The sequence below is a fragment of the Falco rusticolus genome, chromosome 9, assembly GCF_015220075.1.
Source record: "Falco rusticolus isolate bFalRus1 chromosome 9, bFalRus1.pri, whole genome shotgun sequence".
NCBI classification, from domain to species: domain Eukaryota; kingdom Metazoa; phylum Chordata; class Aves; order Falconiformes; family Falconidae; genus Falco; species Falco rusticolus.
The window spans coordinates 49,663,665-49,685,204 of NC_051195.1; the positions used below are offsets into that span (position 1 = coordinate 49,663,665).

Genomic DNA, 21,540 nt, shown 5'->3' on the forward strand with positions numbered 1-21,540 from the left:
TTTAAGTGGCTGTGGCTCCCTGCCTCTTGGCCCAGCCAAATCACTCTGTGCTTTCACTGCTACATGGTTTTGCTTTTGAAGTGTCCTCGGGCAGTGAGAGGGGAGCCCCTGCCATCACCCTCCTGCAGCACGGCAGCTCTGGAACCCCACTCCTTCGGCAGCTTTTGTGCAGAATTAGGAGGGAGATGGGTTTGTTCACAGTAGGAAAATCCTGTGTCCCTTCCAGACCCCTGGACCCACCAGAGGCAACGTTGGGGGAATCCGATGTCTATGGCAGCAGTTTTACATACAGCATTACAAAAGACTTCGGCAAACCTGACTTCCAGCACTGTGAGCAGAACACCACAGATAAAACAGGTTAAAAAATGAAGTGGGCACCAGCCTGGGGACTTGTTCCTGGTCTTCTGGGAATGACTTCAACCGCTACCTGGCATCACGTACAGCCAGTACAGGGTGGCCTGAGCAAGGATGTGGCTCTGCTGCCTGCATGGCCCCATGGAGCAGCCCAGCCGTATGGGAGCGCGGGGTGAATGCACATGCCTTTCCTTTAAAGGCGATACAGCCGCTGACCTCTGCCACCCACTGGGAGTGACACTGGCAGGAGCTGGCCCTGTCCAGCTGCTCCCTGTCCAGCCCTGGTGCCACCAGCCAGCTCCTCTCCAGTGGGGAGGGTGTGTGGGTGCTGATGCGGGGCTGTGGGTGATGCAGCTGCAAGTGTCAGCTCTCCCACCTCCCTGCCCGCTGCAGTGCTATGCCACCCAGCCCCTAGGTCTGCTGGCAATTGGGCTGGTTTATAGCCAGACCTGGTGACATCCAGTGAGCCAAGCAGAGCTGGGACAGGACACAAAGGCCAGAGCTGTGGGCAGGAGCAACCTTGCGCTACCCTGGAGCAGGCTCTTACCCTGCAGCAGGCAGAGGGTGCCCCCACCTGCGTGCCAGCAGCTGATTAAAGGTACAGCTTTGCTCTTGCTTGGCCCCAAATTTAGCCCTCTCTGCTACAAACTCCCTTCCCCTGGGAAGCAGGCAAGCTCCATGCCCTCCAGTGAGCAGCTCTGTGCCTGGCTTCACCAGGATTCATCTCTGCACCTCTGTAACCACAGCACATGAGCATCACACTGCAGGGCACTGTGCAGCAGGACCACCTTCCAGCATGTGTGCAACAACCCCTCTCATCTCCTGGGGCAGGAGGGACTGCTGGGTGTCACAGCTTTGGGACGCTACATGATAAGCTGTCCCTCCCCGGCATGCTGTGCTGTGGTGGGGAAGGAGGGATGGAGGGATGTGTCTAGCATGGAGGAAATCTGTGATGGTTCTTCATTCACTCCATGGTGAGAGACCAACCCTGTGACGGCTCCATATCCTGCACAGAAACATCGGTGGTCCCTTGTAGCTGGTTGTCCCATCACCATGAGGACAGAGCTGGTGGCTGAAGTCATGCCGCAGAGTGCTCGGGACACTGAGCCTGAATCGGTGCAGATGCAGACCTGGGGTGTGATACTGTGTGGAACGCAGCGTGAAGAGCAATGAGGGGGATTGATGCTGGTGAATGCAGGGTGTCCTTCGCTCTGCTGTCCCATGTGCAGGGAGGCACAGAGGTGATGGAGCAGCGGCCAGGGACTTATCACTGCCACTTTGAGCAGCCCTCAGGGAGGCTCCGCAAAATGTCCTCCAGGTTCTGCTTGTCGGCCCGGATCTCAGCCAAGTCACTCTCAAATGCCTGGATCTTCTCCTGCTGCTGTGCTGCTGCCTGCTGCAGCAGGCTGAGCTGGCTGCCCAAGGCACCCGGCGTGGCCAGGCGCGACCACAGCCGCTCCAGCTGCAGCCGCCCGGCGCTCAGCACCGCTTCCACCTGCATGGCCTGCTCCAGGTTGCCTGGGCAAGGGGAGAGAACATGGATGAGAGGCTGAAAGCCAGGCAGGAGGGGTTCTGGACATGCTCCAGGGGCTCAGCCCTTCAGTGCCAGGCAAAGTACAGGGAGTGGGTGCAGTGGGGCATGGAGGCATTGCAGCTTCCCAGTGATCACGGATAAGAGAATAGGACTGTGGCTCCAGGCAGGGCCTGGGCACATCTCTCTCTTACAGATGGGTAATGATTTCCACCCCTTTGCAAAATTTCTCAGATACAAGAGTTCTGGAGCACTCAGAGATGTACCCAGATGATCAAAGCAGAGGAGCTGGAGCAAAACCAATCATCAACAAGGAACGAACCCAGCCCAGAACACCCCTCAGCTCCAAAGCGACTGAACCCCTGGCCCAGCCCTGCTCCTCCTGGAGATGCCAAGGGAGATCAGTGTCCTCACACCGGGCATGAACACATGCATTCAGCAAGCCCCAGTTCATTCTGTACAAGAGCTTTCCTCTAGACATGAGCCCTCAAGAAGCTTTGCTAAGACCCTGAGCAGTCTCAGCCGAAGGGCACCCAGCTCAGCCTAGATGGCCAGCAAGCAGGAGACCCAGCACCAGTGAGCAGAAGAGCCCTGGGTCCCGACATCCTGGTCCTTCCCCAAGAGCCTGCACCCAACTCCCACCCAGGTCTCACCTAGGCTGCTTAACAGGTTGTTCAGGGTCTCGATGTCCGAGATGAGTGAGCCCCGGGCTTCCTGGAGACTTTTTGCCATCTCACTCACTTCTTTTTGAACCTTCCAACACAAACAGACACCCAGATCAGGGACACTGTTGACCCTCGGCTGGATGGGAGAGGGGAGGGGATCCCAGGAACATCCCCAAGGCATTCCCTGTATGGTGGAGCCCAAAAGTCAGGTTCTTCTCTATGCTTTGGGCTATGGGCAAAGCCCCTTCCAGGCTCTAGAGGAGACCCAACACACCTGATGTGCTTCCTCCAGGTCCCCCCTGAGCTTCTCAGCCATATGCTTCTGCCGGGAGAGCTCCTGCTGGGTCTCATTGGCACGTGTGGCGAGCTGGCTGGCATGCTTGCGGGCCTGCTTGCTCTCCTGCAGCATAGCCTGCGCCCTCTGCAAAGGGACAGAGATGGGGACAGTCACTCAGGGACATGCAGAGGCACTGTGACTGGCTCCTAGTTGGGTGCATCCCCCTGGTCTGCAAGCAGACAAGGCTGTGCTGTGCTGGATGGGCAGCAGAAGCTGTATTTGGGAGCTCTGCAGCCCTGCGTGCAACAGGCTGGGCTCTGCCTGTGATGGCTGCAAGCCTGGCTGTGCCCTGCAGCCTGGTGCAGGCTCCCTGCACCCCACAGCCCTCTCCTCAGACCTTGGTGCTCTCCCCAGAGACTTGCTCAGCCTCCCCAGCTGTCCTCTGGGCTGTGGTAGAGATGGACAAGGAGTTTCTCAGTGTCTTCTCTGCCTGTTGAATCTTCCTCTGGGCCTCCATCATTGCCCTGTTGCGCACAAGTGCCATCCTCCTGCTCAGGGCAGCCTGGCCCTTCCGATGCCCAAGCACCTTCTTCATGCCTGTGGGGACACCCCAGCCATCACCGAACTGTCCCTTTCTTCCCTTGGCACCCAGAGCCAGCGTGGTGAGAGCCAAGCTGTGGCTGGAGATGCTCAGGCTGGTGCCTTTTACCTTCCAAGCTGGCCAGGAGGGACTTCGCATCAGAGAGCACAGCTTTTCCATGTGAGACGGCCGAGGTGGCCATGCCGTGGGCAGAACCAGCCCGGTGCCGCAGCTGGGGAGAGGAGAGGAAGAGTGAGGCTGGGGAGGGAGTGAAGAGCTGCACCCAGCTGAGAAATGTGGGTCCCAGCTCTCTCCTGCTTGGCAGGCAAGCTCCTTGGGAGATCCAGGAGATCTGGAAACCCATGTGGAGATGCCTTCCAAAATATCCACTCCCAACCTCCTGGATGCAGGCACGGTCCCTCCGGTCAGTGGAGCAGCAGGGATGGGGCTCACCTACCCTCCCTGTGCCCCGGGTAGGAGGCAGGAAAGGGATGCAGTTGGCATGCCCACAGCTCCAGCTGGAACAGTGTGTCCCCATCACTTACTTTGCAGGGACACCTGGTGCAAGTGAGCTGCAATTACCTGCTCAAAGCCATGGGTCTTTTGCAGCTCCCGGCGCAATCTGGCTGCCAGGGCACGGGATGCTTCAATGGCCTGCTGAGCTGATGGCTCCTGTGCCTCCACTGCCTGCTCCAGCGCTGCCAGGTCCTGTGCCAGGGCTCCAGCCTGCACCGGCAGTGCCTGTTGTGGGGTCAGGGATGGCAAAGGCTCCAAGAGAGCATCTCCCAGCCCGGGAGGTGCTGCTGCCTAACGGGTGAAGCAGGGGGCAGGGATACAAGCAGGAGCCTTAGCTTGGACACTGCTCACCTGCCTCAGTGCAGCCACCTGCGGAAGTTTTTTGGCCATGTCTGCATTTGCCTGCTGCACAGCTGCAAAAGCTCTCCTGGCCTCCACTGCCACCTCTGCCACGCCAGCACCCAGCTCCTCCCGCACCCTCTGGATTTCCTCGTACCTATGTGGACAGGACTCTGCTGTCACCTGGGGTCCTCCGGCCCCTTGAAGGGTGTAGGTGACAGTATACTGAGTCCTGGCTCCAGACATGGATGTAGGGGGAAATACTGGGGGCTTTCCCTGAAACACCCCCAGCATGGAGCACCCTGGCTTTCTGCTTTGCAACACTGTGGTGTAATGAGTTTGACAGGACTCAGCACATTCTTGTTGGGCAGGTGACAAATCACCGTGATAGAGTCCTGTAACAGGGACCTGGCCAGAGGCAAGGGGCTGTGGTGCCCTGCCAGCCCCTCCTTGCTGCCAGCCCCTCACCCGGCCTCCAGCTCACGCTGCACATCTGGCATCGCGTTCCCCTCCAGCAGGCTCTGCAGGAGCTTGGAGCTGGCGTTGGAGGCACGTAGTGCTCTCCTGACCACCGCCTCCACCTGTGCCACGGTGTCCTCATGGCTGCAGGGACAAAAGCACCCGGAGAGATGATATTAGGATTGGTCTCTTGGGAAAGGAGCTGCCATCCCGCACCCCCAGCTGGGCAGGCAGCCTCCTCTGCCCGTGCATGCCGGGATCAGACTTGCAGGTGTACCTCTTGGCCAGCGCCCGCACCTTCAGCGCCCAGTGGCTCCAGTTTGTGGGCTGCTGAGGGATTTCCTGGGGAATCTCCTTGAAATGCAAACAGCAGCAGTGAGACCCTGGTGGGGAGCAGGACCCCCGGACTCCACCAGCCAAGCACAAACAAGAACCCCCCAAAGGGCAGGAGGATGTTTGCAAACAAGAGCGAGCAAGGGAAATAGCTCCTCTTGACTCAGCTGCAAGGTGGGCTATACCCACATGGATCCCAGGCTTCCCCACTCACCCAGTGTGTGTCACATCACACCCCACCAGTCCTGCACATCCCATTGCTCCCCAGGATAGCCACCAGCCCCCCCAGGAGCCCGGGGCCGATGGGAGCCCGCACCATGGCAGCCAGGGTGTCCGCAGTGTGTAGCATCTCCTGCTGCGCTGACTGCAGCACGTCCCCAATCTCTGACAGCAGGATGCAGGTCTTGGGGGGTCCATGGCCGGAGCAGCCAGTGGTGCGGCTGGCATTGCTGAGACGGCCCCGCGCAGTGCCCAGTGTCCCTGCCAGCTGCCCCATCTGCACTAAGAGGGTGGCCCAGGCACCTGCGGGCAGCACAAGCAGCTGCTTGTTGCTCACAGCAGTGCTCGGGGCTCCCCAGTTGCCTATGGGGCTGCCCCATGCCTGAGACCCTCCCCTCCACCTTCTGATGAAAGGGGAAGACAGTCCCTCCTGGGTGCTCAGCACCCAAAGGGCACCCCATGTGCCGATGTTCAGCCCCTGGTAATGCCCATCACCGGCTGCTCCAAACCCTCATGGGTGCAAGCATCCCTGCAGTGCTCTGTCCCACACGAAAAGGCATGGCCCCCCCCGGCTGCCCTCCCATCTCAGTCACCCCATCACCCATCCTGAGCCCAGTGCTGACCTGGGACCTCCTTGCACCCACCAGCATGTCACAGCACCCTGTGGGAGCAGAGAGCTCACAGAGGGGGGCTCCCTCTATGGTGAAGGGGTGTCCCTGGTACCTTGCAGGAGGTGAGGGCTGGGCAGCCCATCTCCACGGGGCGCATCTCCCAGCATGGGGGACTGGCCCAGGCGGATGTCGCAGCCTGGTTTTTGCAGCCATTCCTCCATCTCCTGCAGCCTGGCCTTCAGCCGGTCAGCCTGCGGGCAAGACGTGGGGGGACATGGTGGGACAGTGAGGCAGAGCAGGGGCTGGGGTGCTGCACCTCCCTCGGCAGGGCATGGGCAGTACCTCGTCCTTCACCAGCCCGTAGCAGGCAGGACACTGCTGGCAGCGGGAGCTCGGCGGGTCAGGGAAGAAGTTGGCCTGGCACCGGTCACACTTGTAGCCCACGAAGCCGGGGTGGCAGAGGCAGGTGCTGTTCTCGTGGCACTGCGGGGTGATGGAGCCCAGTGGCGAGCAGTTGCAGGCTGCAACGGCAGCAGAAAGGCATCATGCCGTGGCTGCCCACCCGAGTTTAGGGACAAAGGCGCAGTCCCTGTCCCCATTACCTCGGCAGCCCCTGGCAGAGAAGCCGAAGAAACCGTGGTGGCATCGGTCGCATTGCTTCCCCGTGACACCCGGCTGGCAGGTGCACTGCCCCGTCAGCGTGTGGCACCCGCTGTCCCGTGACCCCATGGGGTGGCACTGGCAGCTGGCACAGAGAGGCAGAGGGTGATGAGTGAGCAACGGGTGCAAAGAGCAGAGACCAGAGCTGGGGACACAGAGCCACTGCTGTCCCTTTGCAGCCCCACATGTGCCCCACATACCTCTTACACCCCACAGCAGGCTGCAGGCCATAGTAGCCGGGCTGGCAGAGCCCACAGGCTCTGCCTGTCACATGAGGGAGGCAGTGACACTGGCCTGTGCTGGGATCGCAGCCCTCCAGCCCTAGGGCTGAGCCGTCAGGGTGGCAATCACAAGCTATGGGAGACAAAACACTGCTCACATGCCAGCATGGGGCTGGCGGATGGGACTGCAGGAATGAGGCACCAGGGCTGCTCTCCCCGCAGCGTGTAGACCCACATCCTCCCCATCAAACAGGGCTCCAGGAGGCTGAGACCCTGCAGACCGGAGTATCTCCAGGCAAGGACAGCAGTGGAGGAAGGGGGCAAAGGACATTCCTGAGCATTTAGGGCCAGCCCAAACCATCCATCAGCCCCTAAACCTTCTGGGCATCCTCCTTCCACCCTCTGCCTCCACTGCTGGGAGAATTTTGGCTGCAGCGGGGCCCCTGGGGCCATACGTACGTGCGCACTTCCCGGCAGGGTCGGGGGCCAGTGCATCTCCATAGAAGCCCAGCAGACACCTCTCGCAGTGGTCACCGGTCGTGTTGTACAGGCAGCGCAGGCACCGGCCAGATACAGGGTCACAGTTCCCCACAGCATTGGGATCCACGTTCCCATGACACTGGCAGGGGACACAGGGATGCACGGGGCCCCTCTGCCCTAGGGGGTCCCCAAAAAACCCGTCGTCGCAGAGCTCACAGCGTTTTCCTGGGGAAGGCAAAAAGGTGGGGAGGGTCCAAGAACACCAGTGCTGCCGGTGGCCCCCTTGCCCACACCTGCCCCCAGGCTCACCTCTCTGCCCCGGGGGGCAGTGGGTGCAGACCACCTCCCCACTGCTGGGCACCTTGCTGCAGGGCGAGTGACCGGGGCAGGGGCATGGCTTGCAGTCATCAAAACGCCCCATGAAGGGGTTGCCATAAAAGCCAGGGCTGCAGCGCTCACAGGAGGGACCTTCTGTATTGTGCAAACACCGGCAGTGCCCTGCAAGGAGGAAAATAGAGCTGAGGGTCTGCAAAAAACCAGCCCCAAATCACAGTGGGGACAGCGGGAGGGGTGGAGAGCCCAGCGCTGAGTGTGGCACGCCACCGGTGCTGAGAGGGTTGCACAGCTCCAGCCAAGTGATCACACCGGGATTGCATGCCCCCAACAAGGACTTGGAAGATTTTCCCTCCCTGCCCCATCATTTCTCCAGGGAGAAAGTTTTGGAGAGGATGCCAGGGCCACAGCAGCAGTCCCGTGGTCCCTGCGCCGGCGCTGGCTCACGCATGCAGCCCCGTCAACGTGCACCCAGTCTGTCGGCGCCTGTGATAATCGACAACACATTTCTCGGTGATGAGGCGCGTAGTTCCCAGCCTGTCATGGAAAACACAAGCAACCAGCCAGCACCCACCAGGAGTGAGTGGCGAGCCGAGCCGGTGAGTCACGGCCTTCTGAAATTGGGAGGAGGAGGAGGATGAAGGATGATCAAGGAACCCCCCCATCTCCAGGCAGATGCTCTGCTTGACTGGAGAGGGAGAAGAAGCCAGGGAGAGGATTTTTCTCCATGGTTTGTGGGGTCGGGTCATACCAGGCAGGTTGTGCAGGAGGGAATGGGTATTTTTCCATTTTCTTCACATCCAGGCAGAGCCGGACGATGGAAAAGAAAGGAAAAGCGGGTGACAGGAAGGGGTGGAAAAATAAACGAAAGGAAGCATGTGGGCTGGCTTGGGCTGGCAGCGCCTGGGCCAAGACATCAAAAGCCTGGCCCTGGGGATCGTGCAGGCAGCGGCGCCAGCCCTGGCTCTGCAAGACGAGGGGCGAGTTTGCAGAGCTGCTGCCACGTTTCCGCTGGCAGGGCAGGGGCACTTGCTGAGCACAGTGCCTCTTCCAGCCCTTTCCATCCTGGTCATAAACTGTTGTTGCTCCTCACTGAGGAGAGCCAGCCAGCGAGGAGCCCCAGGGGCTCTGTCTGGGTACCAAATGCATCATCTTATTTCCAAGCTCTTTTCGGTGCCAATCAGAGCTGTTGCTTTCTGCATGGGTGGATGGGGAGGAAGGCATCATCTCATGAGCCGCTCATGGCTCCGATCTCCCTTTCCCCAGGGCTGAAAGCAGCGAGGCTGGGGCTGGATTCATGCAGCCACCCCAAGGTCCAAGGCAGTGGTTTGCAATCCTACCCCTCTTCCCCAACCAAAGCCATCCAGACGCTTTGCCTGGCAAGAGAGGGGAAAACCAACACGCTGCAAACCACCCCAGACACAGCCACACCTCCCTGAAGACTTTGCTTCTATTTTTTCCTCCCTTCAAGCCACAGTCCCTGCTGCAGTCACGCACCTCTGAGCTGGATCTAGAGGCAGAGCAGAGCTTGGGCTGGCAGCATGAGAGCTGGCTTCTCTGGTGTCTTCCCGCAAGCCTGGCACCACTGTATTTTCCTGCTCTTTTACTTGCTTCTCTGCTCAGGTTCACCCTCAGTTTGCAGGCACCAGGGCTCTGCCCAGTCCTGCTCTGCTCCTTGGGCAGTGATGCTGCCTGCGAGAGTTGTCTTGGCAAAACCCTTTGCCTCCCTCCTGCCCTGACCCCCACCTCCCACTCCTCTGGGGACCAGCACCCTTCCTTTCTTCTCCTTTAAGGCCATGAAGGACCATGAAAGATGCCCCTCTTACAAATTACCCCTGTTACTGCACTTCAGTAATTACCTCTGACTTTGCAGTTATGAACCCCGTCCCTACAACCAGCCAAGCAATTCAACTTGCAAGTTTTGGCTAGTGCAACCTCACAGATGGTTTCCAGCATCCCTCAGAAACAAGAAAAGACAGGGATTTGTCACCTGTGCACGTAGCGATGGGACGAGCAGAGGGGGTGGGGGTGCGCACCTGTGAGGGGGTGACAGTCCCCGTGCTGGTTGCAGGCGCAGGGCACGCAGCTGACAAAGGGGCCACCAAAAGGGTTCTCCCGCTTGAAGCCGGGTGCGCAGGACTGGCAGAACTGCCCCGCATAGCCCAGGGGACATGTGCACTCCTCCACCCAGCCCGCCCGTGCCCCCGGCCCAGGGCGAGCGGAGGTGAGCTGGACATCGCTCAGGTACAGCCTGCCTGCGAGAGGGGAGAGCAGCGTGAGAATGGGTGGCATGTCCTGCAGCCCTGCTCTCCCCATCCTGCCTGGAAATGCTCCAGACAGGCACAGGAGACCCCAGAATCCCTCCTGGAGAGCTCAGCAGTGTTCACAGGGAGGAGCCAGCCCCTGCACCAACACATCCCCTGCAATGCCTCTCGTCCCCAAGAGCCTGATGCTGCTTCAGTGTCCCCAGCCCCATCCCAGCTTGGTGCCTGTGGGGACTTGCATGGAGCCACCCACCTCGCATGGGGCTGCGGCTCACATGGAGGCGAAGGGTGGTCAGGTTGGAGAGCAGGCGCTGGAAGCTGAAGGCTGACAGTGAAGGCTCCACACCCTCCTCTGCCTCATGCAACCTGTTAGAGAAAGAGTGCGGGAGGAAGGACAGGACCAGCCTGACAGCCATGTGCCGCCAGACCGGGGCCGGGCACAGTGATGGGGGCACAGTTGAATGCCCAGGCGGGGCAGTGAGTGGGGCTGAACCCCACAGCATGGGGCAGCCCAGACAAGATCAGACGTGCTGTGTCCCAAACCCAGCCGAGGCTCCCCAAAGCACCATGAGGGGTACCTGAAGGTGACAGCCTGCTTCCCATGCTGGGGCTCGCTCTTGCTGCTGGACATGGTGATCTGCATCCCCTCACCCTCCAGCACCAGCTGGACCTGGAGCAGGGGCACCCCAGTTTCTGTCCCCATCCCATTCCCCTCCACTCCAAGCAGCAGGGACAGGAGCTGCCCGTAACTGAGATGCTGGTTCTGCAGAAACTTCTCTGTGAGGGAAGAGAGGAGCAAAGTCTGTAGGACATGGAGATACCAACTCTTGCCAGGGCTGCCAGTGCAGTCCTGCTCCCACCAGCATCACCAGGAGCCACGGTCACCCTCCTAGAGCAGGGCCAGCTCCAACCTGCCCTCCCAGGGTCCTGATCCACCTCTCCAATCCCCCACACTGCCTTGTATTATTGACACACTCAGCTCTGGGACGGAGCCCAGCGCCTCACACACCAGCACAGCAGTGGAATGTCCCATGAGAGCACCGTGGTGTCCCCACGGCAGAGCAGGACCCCAAGGACCCAGCATACACAATACCTGGTGCAAGAAAATCCACTGGCTCCTCTCCATCCCAGTCGATGACGATGTCCCCATCAGCCCAGCGCAGAGGCCAGTCTGCATTGCCTGGAGCCGCAGCAGCCCAGCCCTCCAGCCCTGCATGACGGCACAGAGCAGCAGTGCATGGGCAAAAGGAGCAGCGAGTCCCCCCCAGCCCAGCACCAGCAAGGTGCTGCTTTCGGGGCCCTGTCCCTCTTCCCAACTCTCCAGGGTCTTGTAAGGGGCCAGTGCTTTGTAACATCCTGCTCCGCTTGGGCTCTGTGCTCTCATGCGCTGGAGAGTGGCCCTAGCCATCCCCCACCATCTGTTTATTTTCTTAGATTTGGAGGAAATTATTATCTTTAAACTTTTGCCCCTCTGCTGTGGTTCCAATGTTACTGTGGGCTGGAGAGCGCAGGAAGGCCAGGGAGAAATGGAGAGTCATTGCATTAAGTTGGTTTCCTTTGGAAACCAGCTAAAGTTGTTGTGGGTTCCCCGACCCCCCCTGGTTAGTTATTTCTTCCAGCCCCCGGTGCCTACAGGACAAACACCAGGAAATCCCTCCCTGGCTCTTGGGTGGGCTGTGCTTGATTATCAAATCATCCTGAATTTGGACCCTTTCACCCAGCACAGGGAATGTCCAGCTGATCCGGTTCAGCTGTGGATTCGGGAGCGCTTTGGGGAGCAGGGCTTGAGGAGGGCAGGTGGCTGCGTCCTCCCTGCACTGCCCGGCCATGCTGAGCCTCTTGCAACCCAGCCCAGGGCTCTGCCAAACCTGTCCCTAAAGGAGCAGCCCCAAACTGGCTGCATGAAGAGTGGAAAAAAGACTCGGTTTAAAGCCTGGCTCTGGTTCAAGGCCATGGAAGACATTACAGCGGTACAGAACTGGCGGCATGGTTTAAAGGCAAGCGGGATAAATCTGCGCCTGGTGTGCTGGCACCCGTGTGCTCGCTGGCGCGCACACCCCATCGGGACACAGGCGAAGCACAGAGCCAGGCTGCCTGAGATGGGTGCCTGTACCTTGCAGGGCGCAGGCAGGGGTCCCAGTGAGCGGGGGCTGCGGTGGGGGCCACGGGGTGGCCGCTGCACGCGTCGAGCTGTGCGGCAGATGGCAGGGTTTCCCCGAGCATCCCGCATGCATCCACCTCAGCCACGCACAGCTCTGCAGCTGGGCAAGAGCACCCCATCCCATTCCTCTGCCTGCCCTGCCACATCCCAGCCAAGGATGTGGAAAAGAGGGAATAAGGGGGAAAGTTCCCACCAAGCTCCGTCCTTCTAGTTTTTATCTTTCTGAACTGATTTTTAGTGCTCCTGCAGCACTTGGTGTAGTGGGATGGCTGTGCCTGGCCCCGCAGCCCACCCTGAGCCGTGCACAGCCCCTGGAGCAGGTTGGCATGGAGGGATGCCATGGGGAGCCAGGGACAGCCTGTGCCCATGGAGCTGGGGGCAAAAGCAGAGGTTTAACAGCAAAAGAGCAGTAAGCCAGAGAAAACCACCTCCAGCCGTCACCACCAGTTAGCCCCAAAGGGGGATGCTCAGCCCCAGCCTTCCGAAACTGCTGGAGTTTTTTGGCTGGAGTTGGTGTAGCTGTGCCCTCTGTTTTGCCTGGGGCTGGGGGGCCGGTACCTTGGCTGAAGTCAGAGTGGACGTGAGTCACCTCGTAGCCATCTGCTGCCGTGCAGACGGTGGAGTGGCCATAGCAGAAGCAGCTGGTGCAGCCAACGGGGTTGTGGGGCTGCAGGTTAAACCAGCCTGGCTGGCATCTGGGCATGGGGAGGAAACAAGAGCAGGTGGCATGGGGCAGGCAGAGCAGCAGGGGACCACAGCAGCATCCTGGGGAGGGACACTGGTGGCGGCTCTGAGTGAGCCCGTGCCAGTGGTGCAGAGGGATGCAGCCCCATTGCCTTGCCAGCCAGCCAGCACCTCTGCAGGGAGTGACCCTGCAGGGTTCCCACCACAAAGCCCCTGTGAGGGCTTGTGTGTAGGGGCTGGGGGAGCAGCAGTGCCCCACGGAGGTGAAGATGCCTGCCCTGCACCAACCACCGAGCTGTGGCACTGATCCCAGCCTAGAAAGGGGCAGCGGTCCCCATCCTGGGGCCACAGTGCTTACCTGTTGCACAAGTGCCCCTCCACCCTCTCTTTGCAGGTGCAATGCCCTGTGTTGGGGTCGCAGGTGCCCACACTGCCTGCTGGGTCGCAGGTGCAGGGTCTGGATGGGGCGAGATGAAGGCAGGAGGTGAGCCCTGGTCCTGTCCTGCTGCTCCTGCCCAGGGCTGCGCTCCTCCTCACCTGCAGCCGCCTTCGCTGAGGCTGTGGTAGCCATTCTTGCAGCGTTCACACTTCCAGCCCGTCACATTGGCTTTGCAGAGACAGGTCCCTGAGCTATCACACTGGGGCTGCAGGGAGCCTGCGGAGACCCCGGCCAGCCCTGAGGCTCAACCCCAGCTGGGGAGAGACACGGGGCAGGGAGAGATGGGGAGACCCCAGGCGAGGCACAGCCCACCAAACCCACCCCTCCCAGCCAACTCCCAGCTAGGGCAGGGGCTTGCAGCCCGAGCCCAGCTTGGCACAGCCCCACGCACCTGCGGGGTGGCAGTGGCAGGGCTGGCAGGCTGCCTGGGGCTCCCAGCGGTAGTGGTTCTGCCGGCAGCGCTCGCAGTGGGGCCCGGCCGTGTTATCACGGCAGTTGCGGCAGTGGCCCCCGTGCCCGCTGCGGCGGTACAGCTCTCGGTCATAGAAGCACTCGTCCGAGCGGCCGCTGCAGTTGCAGGCTGGGGGGGGGAGACAGGAGGTTGGCACCTGCGGGGCACAGGGCTCACCCAGGGGTTAAGGCAACCTCCTGTGGGGCTGGAGGAGCCAGAGGGGCTGCTCGGCTCAGTGGGGCAAGCTTTTGGCAACGCCTCTGGATTGGAAGCAGAGGTGGGGCGGCACCATGCAGACGGCTGCACTCATGGGATAAGGAAATGTCGAGGAATCCTCAGGGTGATGCTGTGAAGGGGGACTCTGGGTTGCAAATCCTCCCTCCCTGCACAGAGCAGCCTTACAAAATGCAGCAGGCGCTTTCTTCCCATGCAGTAAGGGCAGGAGCTGCCAGACTAGCCGATGCAGCACCAGCGCAGCCCCTCAGGGCTGGCCACACACGGTGACCACCGAGCCAGCCCAGGGGATACTCACGGAGACACTCGTTGGCAGCCTCGGCCGTGCCGCGAGCCCAGGGCCGGTCCTGGTAGAAGGGCTGGCAGCTCTCGCAGTCGGTGCCGGCCGTGTTGTGCTGGCACACGCAGACCAGCTGCCCAGCCTCGTCCGGCGCGCACTCGCTGGCGTGGCCATTGCATTTGCACCTGCAGCAAGACCCCAGCGCACAGACAAGCCGCTCTGAGCACTGGCACGGGCAGCAGCCAGCAGTGGATGGCGCTCAGGCTGTGCGGCATGCGGCCCTGCTGCTGAGCTGGCCAGCCGGGGGTGGCCATGGGGTGAGGAGCAGGGCAGAAAGCAGCTCTGGCTGTGCTGGTGTTGAGGCTGCCCGTCATGTCCCCGAGGCAATCCCAGCCCAGCCAGCTGGGAGGCCACAGACTGAGGGTGGCCTGTGCAAGATGCTAACTAGCTCCGGCTGCTGGGGCCGGGGGTGAGAAGACAGTGACAGGGGCTGCCCCAGGGCAGGCAGCTCACACCAGGCTGGAGAGATTTCCCACTCCTCCCAGCCAGGGAAGGGCATGGGCAGCACAGCCCATGGGCAGCACCAAGTGGGTGCCACGGCATCTCCGTCCCACATCATCTCCCTAATCCCACTGGCAGCTGCTCCGGCTCCTCAGACCATGTCTGTACCAATTCCAACCTCCTCCAGCAGCCTTAGGGCATCTCTCTACCAGCACCCCAGGACCTCTCTTTTGCTGTGCCCAGGGACCAAGCAGGGCCACAGGAGGGGCAACACAAGCCCCCATGCCATTAAAAGCCATGGGCTGGGAGGGGGCAAAGAGTTCCAGGTTTCATCATCCATCTCTGCACTGCCAGCTCCTTTTACACATGGAGGAAGTTTACACATGGAGGAAGCCCCATCGGAGCAGTTTGTCCCAAAAAAGCAATTCAAACAAGGCTGAGGTGGGGATCAGCTGCCCCAGCCCCACAGCCCTGGGAAGGTCGCCCCACTCCTGCCCTCACCCCCGCCTGGCTGCCTCTCACCTGCCACCGACAGAGAAGTCAGAGATGGCATAGTAGTATGACTGCAGCACCTTGGGGTCCTTGAAGATGTCATCTCCAAATGTGTTGAGCCGGTTCAAGGAGATGAGCAGGTCGGTGACAGTCACCCACTCCTGCAGGGGACGTGAGGAAGGCACCTTGGTGAGGGGTCTGGGTCCCCAACTCCCCACCCCAACGAAGATGCATCCTGCACCCTTTCTTACAGGGATGCAGGGCATCACAGGTGCTTTTACCCTGAGAGGCTGCATTAATGCACTTGGTCCTGGGGCACCATGCACCCCACCCCCCTCTTGCCCCAGCAGCACCTGCAGTGCCGGGCTTCCATCAAAATTATAGGCGCTGGGCCGTCCCTCGAGGGTGGAGAAGGCTACGTTGCCCCCGCTGAGCGGGGAGATGTCACTGAATTCGTCGGTGCAGAAGGCCACCTGCTCGTCCTCCCCTGGCCGCAGGTACTGCCGCTGCCGCTTCCCGTAGGTCTTCTCGCAAGATGCACTGTAGTACTGGAAGGGTACCCAGGGCCCCTTGGCGTGGCTGCGCTTGTAGATGGCGAAGCTCTCGGGGCGGCTGGTGTGAAACTTCAGCCGCACGTAGGTGATCTCATAGGCTTTGCCTGGGGACAGACCCACCACGCTGTCACCCTCTCCCATCACCCAACAGGCACCACAGCCTGTGCCAGGACTGAAAATATCCCAGTACCCCATCCTGCACAGCTGCCTGCATCCCCCTGCTCCCACCGTGGGCACTGTTTTCCTCTCCTGGCCACAGCTAAAAGAGGAGAATTCACTATCCAGCTCCCCTTAACCAGCTCCTCCTCGCTGCAGCCCAAACTTCATCCAGCTCCAATTCTTGCCCCAGTGCAGCCGCCCACCCATTGAATGGATGCACCGGGCGGGTTGTAGCTGCAAAGCCAGGCTCTAACCAGCAGCCAGAAGGAAGAGTCAGGCCCATGGCGCTGAGCAGCATCTCTGGGGCAGCAGTGCCACAGGGATGGGGAGATGGAAAGGTTCAAGGCCAGTCCCTTTGCAGGGAGCTGCGTGCCGGGACCTGGCATCATTGCTGTCTTTGCTGGGATGAAGGCAAAGAGAAGCCACCAATGCCCAGGGCAGCCAGCGCAGCTCTGGAAGCGCTTGAAAGAATTAGCAAAAAGGGGAAAAGAAAACACCAAAGTGAACATCAGAACCGCTTAATTGCCAGAGATGAAGGACCAGCTCAAAGACTGGATTGCTCCATAGCAGCACCACTCCTGACAGCGCAAAACAATTAGCTGCAAGGTTTTGGCTTTATTTGAAAAGATAATGAGTTGGGAATGTTAGAGGGGTTATTCCGGGACTAGGAAAACAAGCCTTTAATTGGGCCCATATGAATACTGTCGCATATGTGCTGCGACTTTGCTGCGGGGGAGCCAAGGCAGCCCGGCTACCAGAGCTGGGAAAAGCAGCTGCCTCCCATCAGGGACACAGGGAGCACCCGACTGAGCGCCCGGGGGGGTCAGACCCACTCGCAGCCCACCGGGAGGTGACAAGGACCAAGAAGGGACTGCAACTGGGCTGTTCCACCACTGCCATGCTCCCCTGTGCCTCTCCCCAAATTCACCTCCCTTTGGGACCCTTCCAGACTGGCAACAGTGGGGGTGCCCCTGCCTTACACCCCGCACTGGGGGGGACATGCGGTGGGCGCCAGTTCCCAGACAGCACAGTCCCGCGGGGGATGTCTGCTAAAACAGTGAGGTCGGGGCCATCACCTCCCGGAGCAGTTTCCTCTGGGAGAGGAAGGGAGCTCAGCGCTGTGTCAATAAACAGCCCCTGCCCCAAGCAGCCCCACACGAGGGGAGGGGGCGGCTGGGCTGGGGCAGCTCAATTTCAGTGCCTCCAGCTGGGATGGAGGAGACTTGCTGCGCTGGGGAATCATCCCGAGGGAGCGCGTGCTTTTCTCAGACAGGCATTTTAATCAGCCAAATTCTGCTTAGAAAAGGAAAAGAAAAACAAAACAAAACAAAACCAAAAAACACCCCAGAAATTAGCCCAGGCTGATTGTCCCCCCTTTGCTGCTTGGGAAGGTGTGACATGTCCCAACGCCAGGCGTGCTGCAGGGCAGGGATGCTGGGAGGGTGCACAGGCAGCTAAGGGTGACAGCACCGGGACCCCTGGATGCCTTCCCAGCTGTGCTGTCCTCCAAAGTGCTCACCTGCCTCTCGCAGAGCCCAAACTGCAGCTCCTACCGTGCCAGGGGCCCCAGGCCTGAGAGGAGAGGAGCATGCAGGACAGCTGTGTCACCTATGTGTCCCCAGCTACCTCCAGTGCCCTCAGCCTTAGCTCTGGAAGCCCACCACAGGCTCGCATCCCACAGGAAAATCAGTCACAAATGCAGATACCATCATATCAAGACACTCTGAAACAAGCCATTGGCATGCAGAGAGCTACCCAGGGACCCCCGGTGCCTGTTGCCTTTGCAAGCCTGTGGGTATTTTGGGTTCCTCCCTGACGTCTGACAGGGTAAACGCAACAGCCACGGGCGCTCAGTATTATTGATCTGCTCTGAGTCCAATGCACTGTAACAGCGTGGCTGAAACCTCGCAGAGAAGAGAGATTTAAAGCAGAGAAGAGAGATTTAAAGGAGGATAATCTAATTAACTCCAATCAACAGCATGCAGGTAAACACAGGTCTTGTCCAACTCATTCATTATCTTATTTAATAAGCTCCCCAGGTAACCACACTGGAGAACCTACAAGACATCTGACTCAGGACTGAGCCAGACGAGCAGGCTGGCAGGGACACGCTATGTGGGTTAAAAAACTCAGTTACTCAGTGGAGCTCATGAGCAAGGACTCGTCCTGGGTCGCATCCCCAGGGGCTGGTTCTGCTTTTCCTCCCTAACCCAAGTGAAAGCATTAAGGTAGCAATAAAGGTCTGCAGCTGGGACAAGAATGGGTCCCTGTGGCTATGGGAAAGGTCAGACAGCAGTGAGCCAGGCACCAAAATGGCACTTTTTAGCATGGTAAGATATACAAGCCATGCAGGAAAAAGGGATGCTCTGGCTCAGGAAAGGGTGTAGGGACCGAGGCTGAAGATGAGCTCAGTGCAACTTTGTGGCTTTGGATGTGTTAATGGGAGACAGACACAGCAGGGCGGTCACAGGGACTGGACAACTGGAAAGCCAAGTGCAGGGTCCGAGAGGGCGTGCAGAGGAGCCAAGGAAGAGCCAGAGGAAAGCCTGAGAATGGGAAGCAAGCCCCGCGGTTTGGGCAGCTCGGGCTGGAACAAGGGGCTGCTGCATCGGTCGGTGTGCTGGCGCCCGCACGTGTCCCTGTGCTGAGCTGGCACTGGTGCCACGACCGTGTCTTGCCCAGCCATGCAGGTTGCATTTGGGTTGCCTGTGCCCCGGGTCAAACACAACCGGAGCTGGGGCAATCTGACAGCCTGCGTTAGATGGGCAAGAGGCTGGCAGATCCCCTCAAGCGGGGCTGGCAGGAGCAGGAGCAGGGAGTGGGGATGGTACACTCCTCTGGCATCGCTTCTCATGCCTGGTGGGGAGCTCAGCCATGGCCCGAGGACAAGGACCAGATGTCCGCCCGCTCATGGGGGGCTGGGAAAGCGACGACCTCTGCCCAGCCAGGCAGCTCCCGCATCACTGCCGGGGCAGGCACAGGCCCTCCACCATCACCCTGACCCCAGCCGCCGGGTCCCACCAGCACCGCGCTGTGCCACACTGACTGTCCCGTGACTGGCTCTGACCACAGCCCCTCCACTATCCCTTCAGCATGCAGGTGGTAGGAGACTGCAGGGAATGAAGATTTTACAGTGCTGGCCAATAGCCAGGATAGTTTAGATGGCAGGAAAATGTTAAAAAAAAAAATCTTTTTAAAATGCCAGGCATGCCCGTGGGTTTAAGTAGCCTCCAAGCAGGCAGCTTGCACAGTATTTAAAACAGAGGATCGGATCCCAGCTGGGGAAACTTGCTGGGGCTGGACAGTGTGCGCAGAGCTCTGCGCTCCTGGGGCATACTGGGCATCCTCAGCAGCGCACAGGGCGAGATGGCACAGGCTTGTCACCCACAGTGCTCACCCCCAGCAGGCACATCTCCGCTGGTGGGTGGCCAGGGGTAGGGACCCGCCTGCCTCCTGCTCTGCAGACTTGCATAATTGTCAAAAAACCAGCTTCAGGAGGGCAGACACCGCGGGCACGGCAGGCTGGGAAGCAGCACAGGCAGGCACGGCTGCTGGCATCCTCACCCCACAAAGAACCAGGGTTTGGCTGATGGACAGGGCAGACCTTGCCCGGGTCCTTTCAGTGATCTACCCACAGCACTTCACAAAGGGCACCTCCTTCCTTGCACCCCCTAAAAGCCCTGGAGAGGGTCCTCTCTAATGCAAAACCGGCACCAAGAGCTACAGGGTGCAGAGCACCCACCCCCCCAGGCCCTGCACCCAGCTCTCCATGCAGTTTCCCCCACTGGCACCACAGCAGCTCCTTACCCAGGTGGAGGGTGATGTTGACAGAGTTGGGGTGCTGGATGCCGAAGGCCATGGACTGGCTCTGCCACCAGGTGCTCTCCTCCTGGCTGTGGAAGTCGGTGAGGAAGGAGGCGTTGTGGTGGAGCCGGGGGTCAGTGGCATCGCAGCGGTGGCACAGGGCGCTGGCGTGGCGGGCACCCATCTGCAGGCAGTAATCCTCAGGGGGTGAACCGCACGTGTTGGTGGCCTGGGCAGCCCGGCCAAAGGCAGCGTTCTCGAAGACGGGCATGCAGCGGCGAGGCTGGCCCTGGGGGTCCTGGCAGGCGGGCGAGCCCTCTGCCCCCAGCCCCAGCCCCAGCAGGACCAGCAAGCAGAGCTCGGGAGGCCGTGCCATGCTGGGGCTTGCCTGGCCGGACTCTGAGCCTCCTCGGGATGGCATGGCGGGAGCAGGCGGGACGGGATGGGATGGGATGGGACGGGTCCCCCTGCCCGGCACCTCCTCTCGCTCCGAGGTCCATCTTGTGGAAGCTGCTGGGAATGTCGAAAGCTTTGTCTGTGAGCCCGGGTTGTGGAGTTTGGGCTTCCCCCAGGCCACCCTGGTCCCCAGGCCGTGGGGCTGGGCAGGATGGGACCCCTCCAGTGGGATGCACCCTGGCCCTGTTGCTTCTGGGATGGGGGAGTCTGCACCTCTGGCTGCACGAAGGGAGCTGAGCTCCTCCATTTCTCAGCCCTAGGGATGAGCTTGTGGTGATACATGCCCCACCTGAGTTTTTCCTTAAACTGGTGGGGGCCACCGCTTTTCTCATAGCCCCAAAATCATGAGGGGGTGGGAGAAAGGCTTTGGAGCAGAGCCAGCACGCTCTTCTCCCCCCACACTGATTTATGGATACCCCACTGCTCCCCCACTCACATCAGCCTAGCTGGGTCATGGGTCTGTGACACACACCCAAAGCCTCCACACCAACACCCACGAGTGGGGGTCCCATCCCCGCCTGCTGCCGTGGGGCAGCCCAGTCCCCTGGCCCAGCATGAGGGCACATGCCCGTGGAGGCAACTCCTTGGGGCAGCAAAACCAGATTGTCACCAGACCTCATTAGCAGCTTCTCAGGTAATGCTAATTGCAGTTCGTGCCAGAGAGGATCTGTCTTGGGACTGTGGCACCCTCCGGATTTGACCCACAGGGACAGGAGGGTGACAGCAAAGGGGAAGAGAGGTAGGCTGGCACAATGCCATGGGCAGAGCCTGACCCCCACTTGCAGGGGGTATGTTTGCAAAATTGGGGTGCACAGGGGAATGCTGCCTCTGCCCCCTGCCCTGGCTCGCAGGAGCCCTGGAAACTTAGCCCTCATTTATAATTTAAGCTCCCTTCCTCCCCTTCCCTTCTACTCTTATTTATTTTATTCTCCTTCTCCATTCACACTGCAGGGAGAAAGCACTGGAGGGAAGCTGTGAATCAGAGTCTTCGGCAGCGACTCCCGCAGCAGCACCGTTTCAAAGCCCCATTACCATATATTGACCCAGGCTCTGACAGCCGGAGCCAGCTCCACTGGGAAGGGTGAATTTCCCAGCACCGAGGAGCTGTGCGTCAGCTGCCTGGAAGCGGGTGGCTGGTGGCGAACCCAGTCAGCCTCTGGGGAGAAAGAGAAGGGGCTTTCAGCTAAATAATTGCCCCACATATCCCTGCCACCAGTTTCAAGGGATTTGCATCCTGCAGGGATGACGTTTTCCAGGTGTTTTGCTTTCCCCTTGCTACTGAGGCTGCAAGCTCTGAGCAGGAGAGGCGCTCTCGTCATGGGTTTGCCACCTCCTCCTTGGGACCTTACACACACCCAGGAGCTGATTTCCCTACCTGGCCCATCCCTTCCTGCAGAGGGGTCCACATTAAAGAGCGATGAGACCACGCAACCAGGGCTTGATGGCTGCTCGTGGGGTACACAGTGGATTTGAGCAAAGCTGA

The 21,540-nt window shown here is 60.2% G+C and overlaps 1 protein-coding gene across 1 annotated transcript; it reads right to left on the reverse strand.

Moving 5' to 3' along the window:
* Window positions 1–251: 251 nt before the first annotated feature.
* Window positions 252–19,977, reverse strand: LAMC3 (laminin subunit gamma 3). Its single transcript, XM_037400340.1, has 28 exons — window positions 19,605–19,977; window positions 15,438–15,742; window positions 15,115–15,245; window positions 14,110–14,276; window positions 13,518–13,706; window positions 13,225–13,342; window positions 13,046–13,144; window positions 12,562–12,698; window positions 10,936–11,052; window positions 10,421–10,619; window positions 10,096–10,208; window positions 9,615–9,833; window positions 7,555–7,743; window positions 7,225–7,470; window positions 6,745–6,898; window positions 6,487–6,629; window positions 6,227–6,405; window positions 5,997–6,135; window positions 5,371–5,576; window positions 4,999–5,075; window positions 4,731–4,865; window positions 4,275–4,419; window positions 3,990–4,148; window positions 3,537–3,639; window positions 3,225–3,424; window positions 2,825–2,971; window positions 2,539–2,638; window positions 252–1,872 (listed from the first exon to the last, which is right to left on the reverse strand). The coding sequence occupies exons 1-28, from the start codon at window positions 19,975–19,977 to the stop codon at window positions 1,622–1,624; spliced, it is 4,740 nt and encodes a 1,579-aa protein (XP_037256237.1). The 3' UTR covers window positions 252–1,621.
* Between the last annotated feature and the right edge of the window lie 1,563 nt (window positions 19,978–21,540).

What these genes read in the sequence shown, in the direction of transcription:
- LAMC3 (XM_037400340.1), bottom strand. Translation starts at nt 19,977, where the DNA reads ATGGCACGGCCTCCCGAGCTCTGCTTGCTGGTCCTGCTGGGGCTGGGG. An exon ending in CTGCCACTGCCACCCCGCAG is followed by an intron (nt 13,343 to 13,517) that starts GTGCGTGGGGCT and finishes GGGTCTCCGCAG; the next exon opens with GCTCCCTGCAGCCCCAGTGT. An exon ending in GTGCGGGCGCTGGCCAAGAG is followed by an intron (nt 4,866 to 4,998) that starts GTACACCTGCAA and finishes TTGTCCCTGCAG; the next exon opens with CCATGAGGACACCGTGGCAC.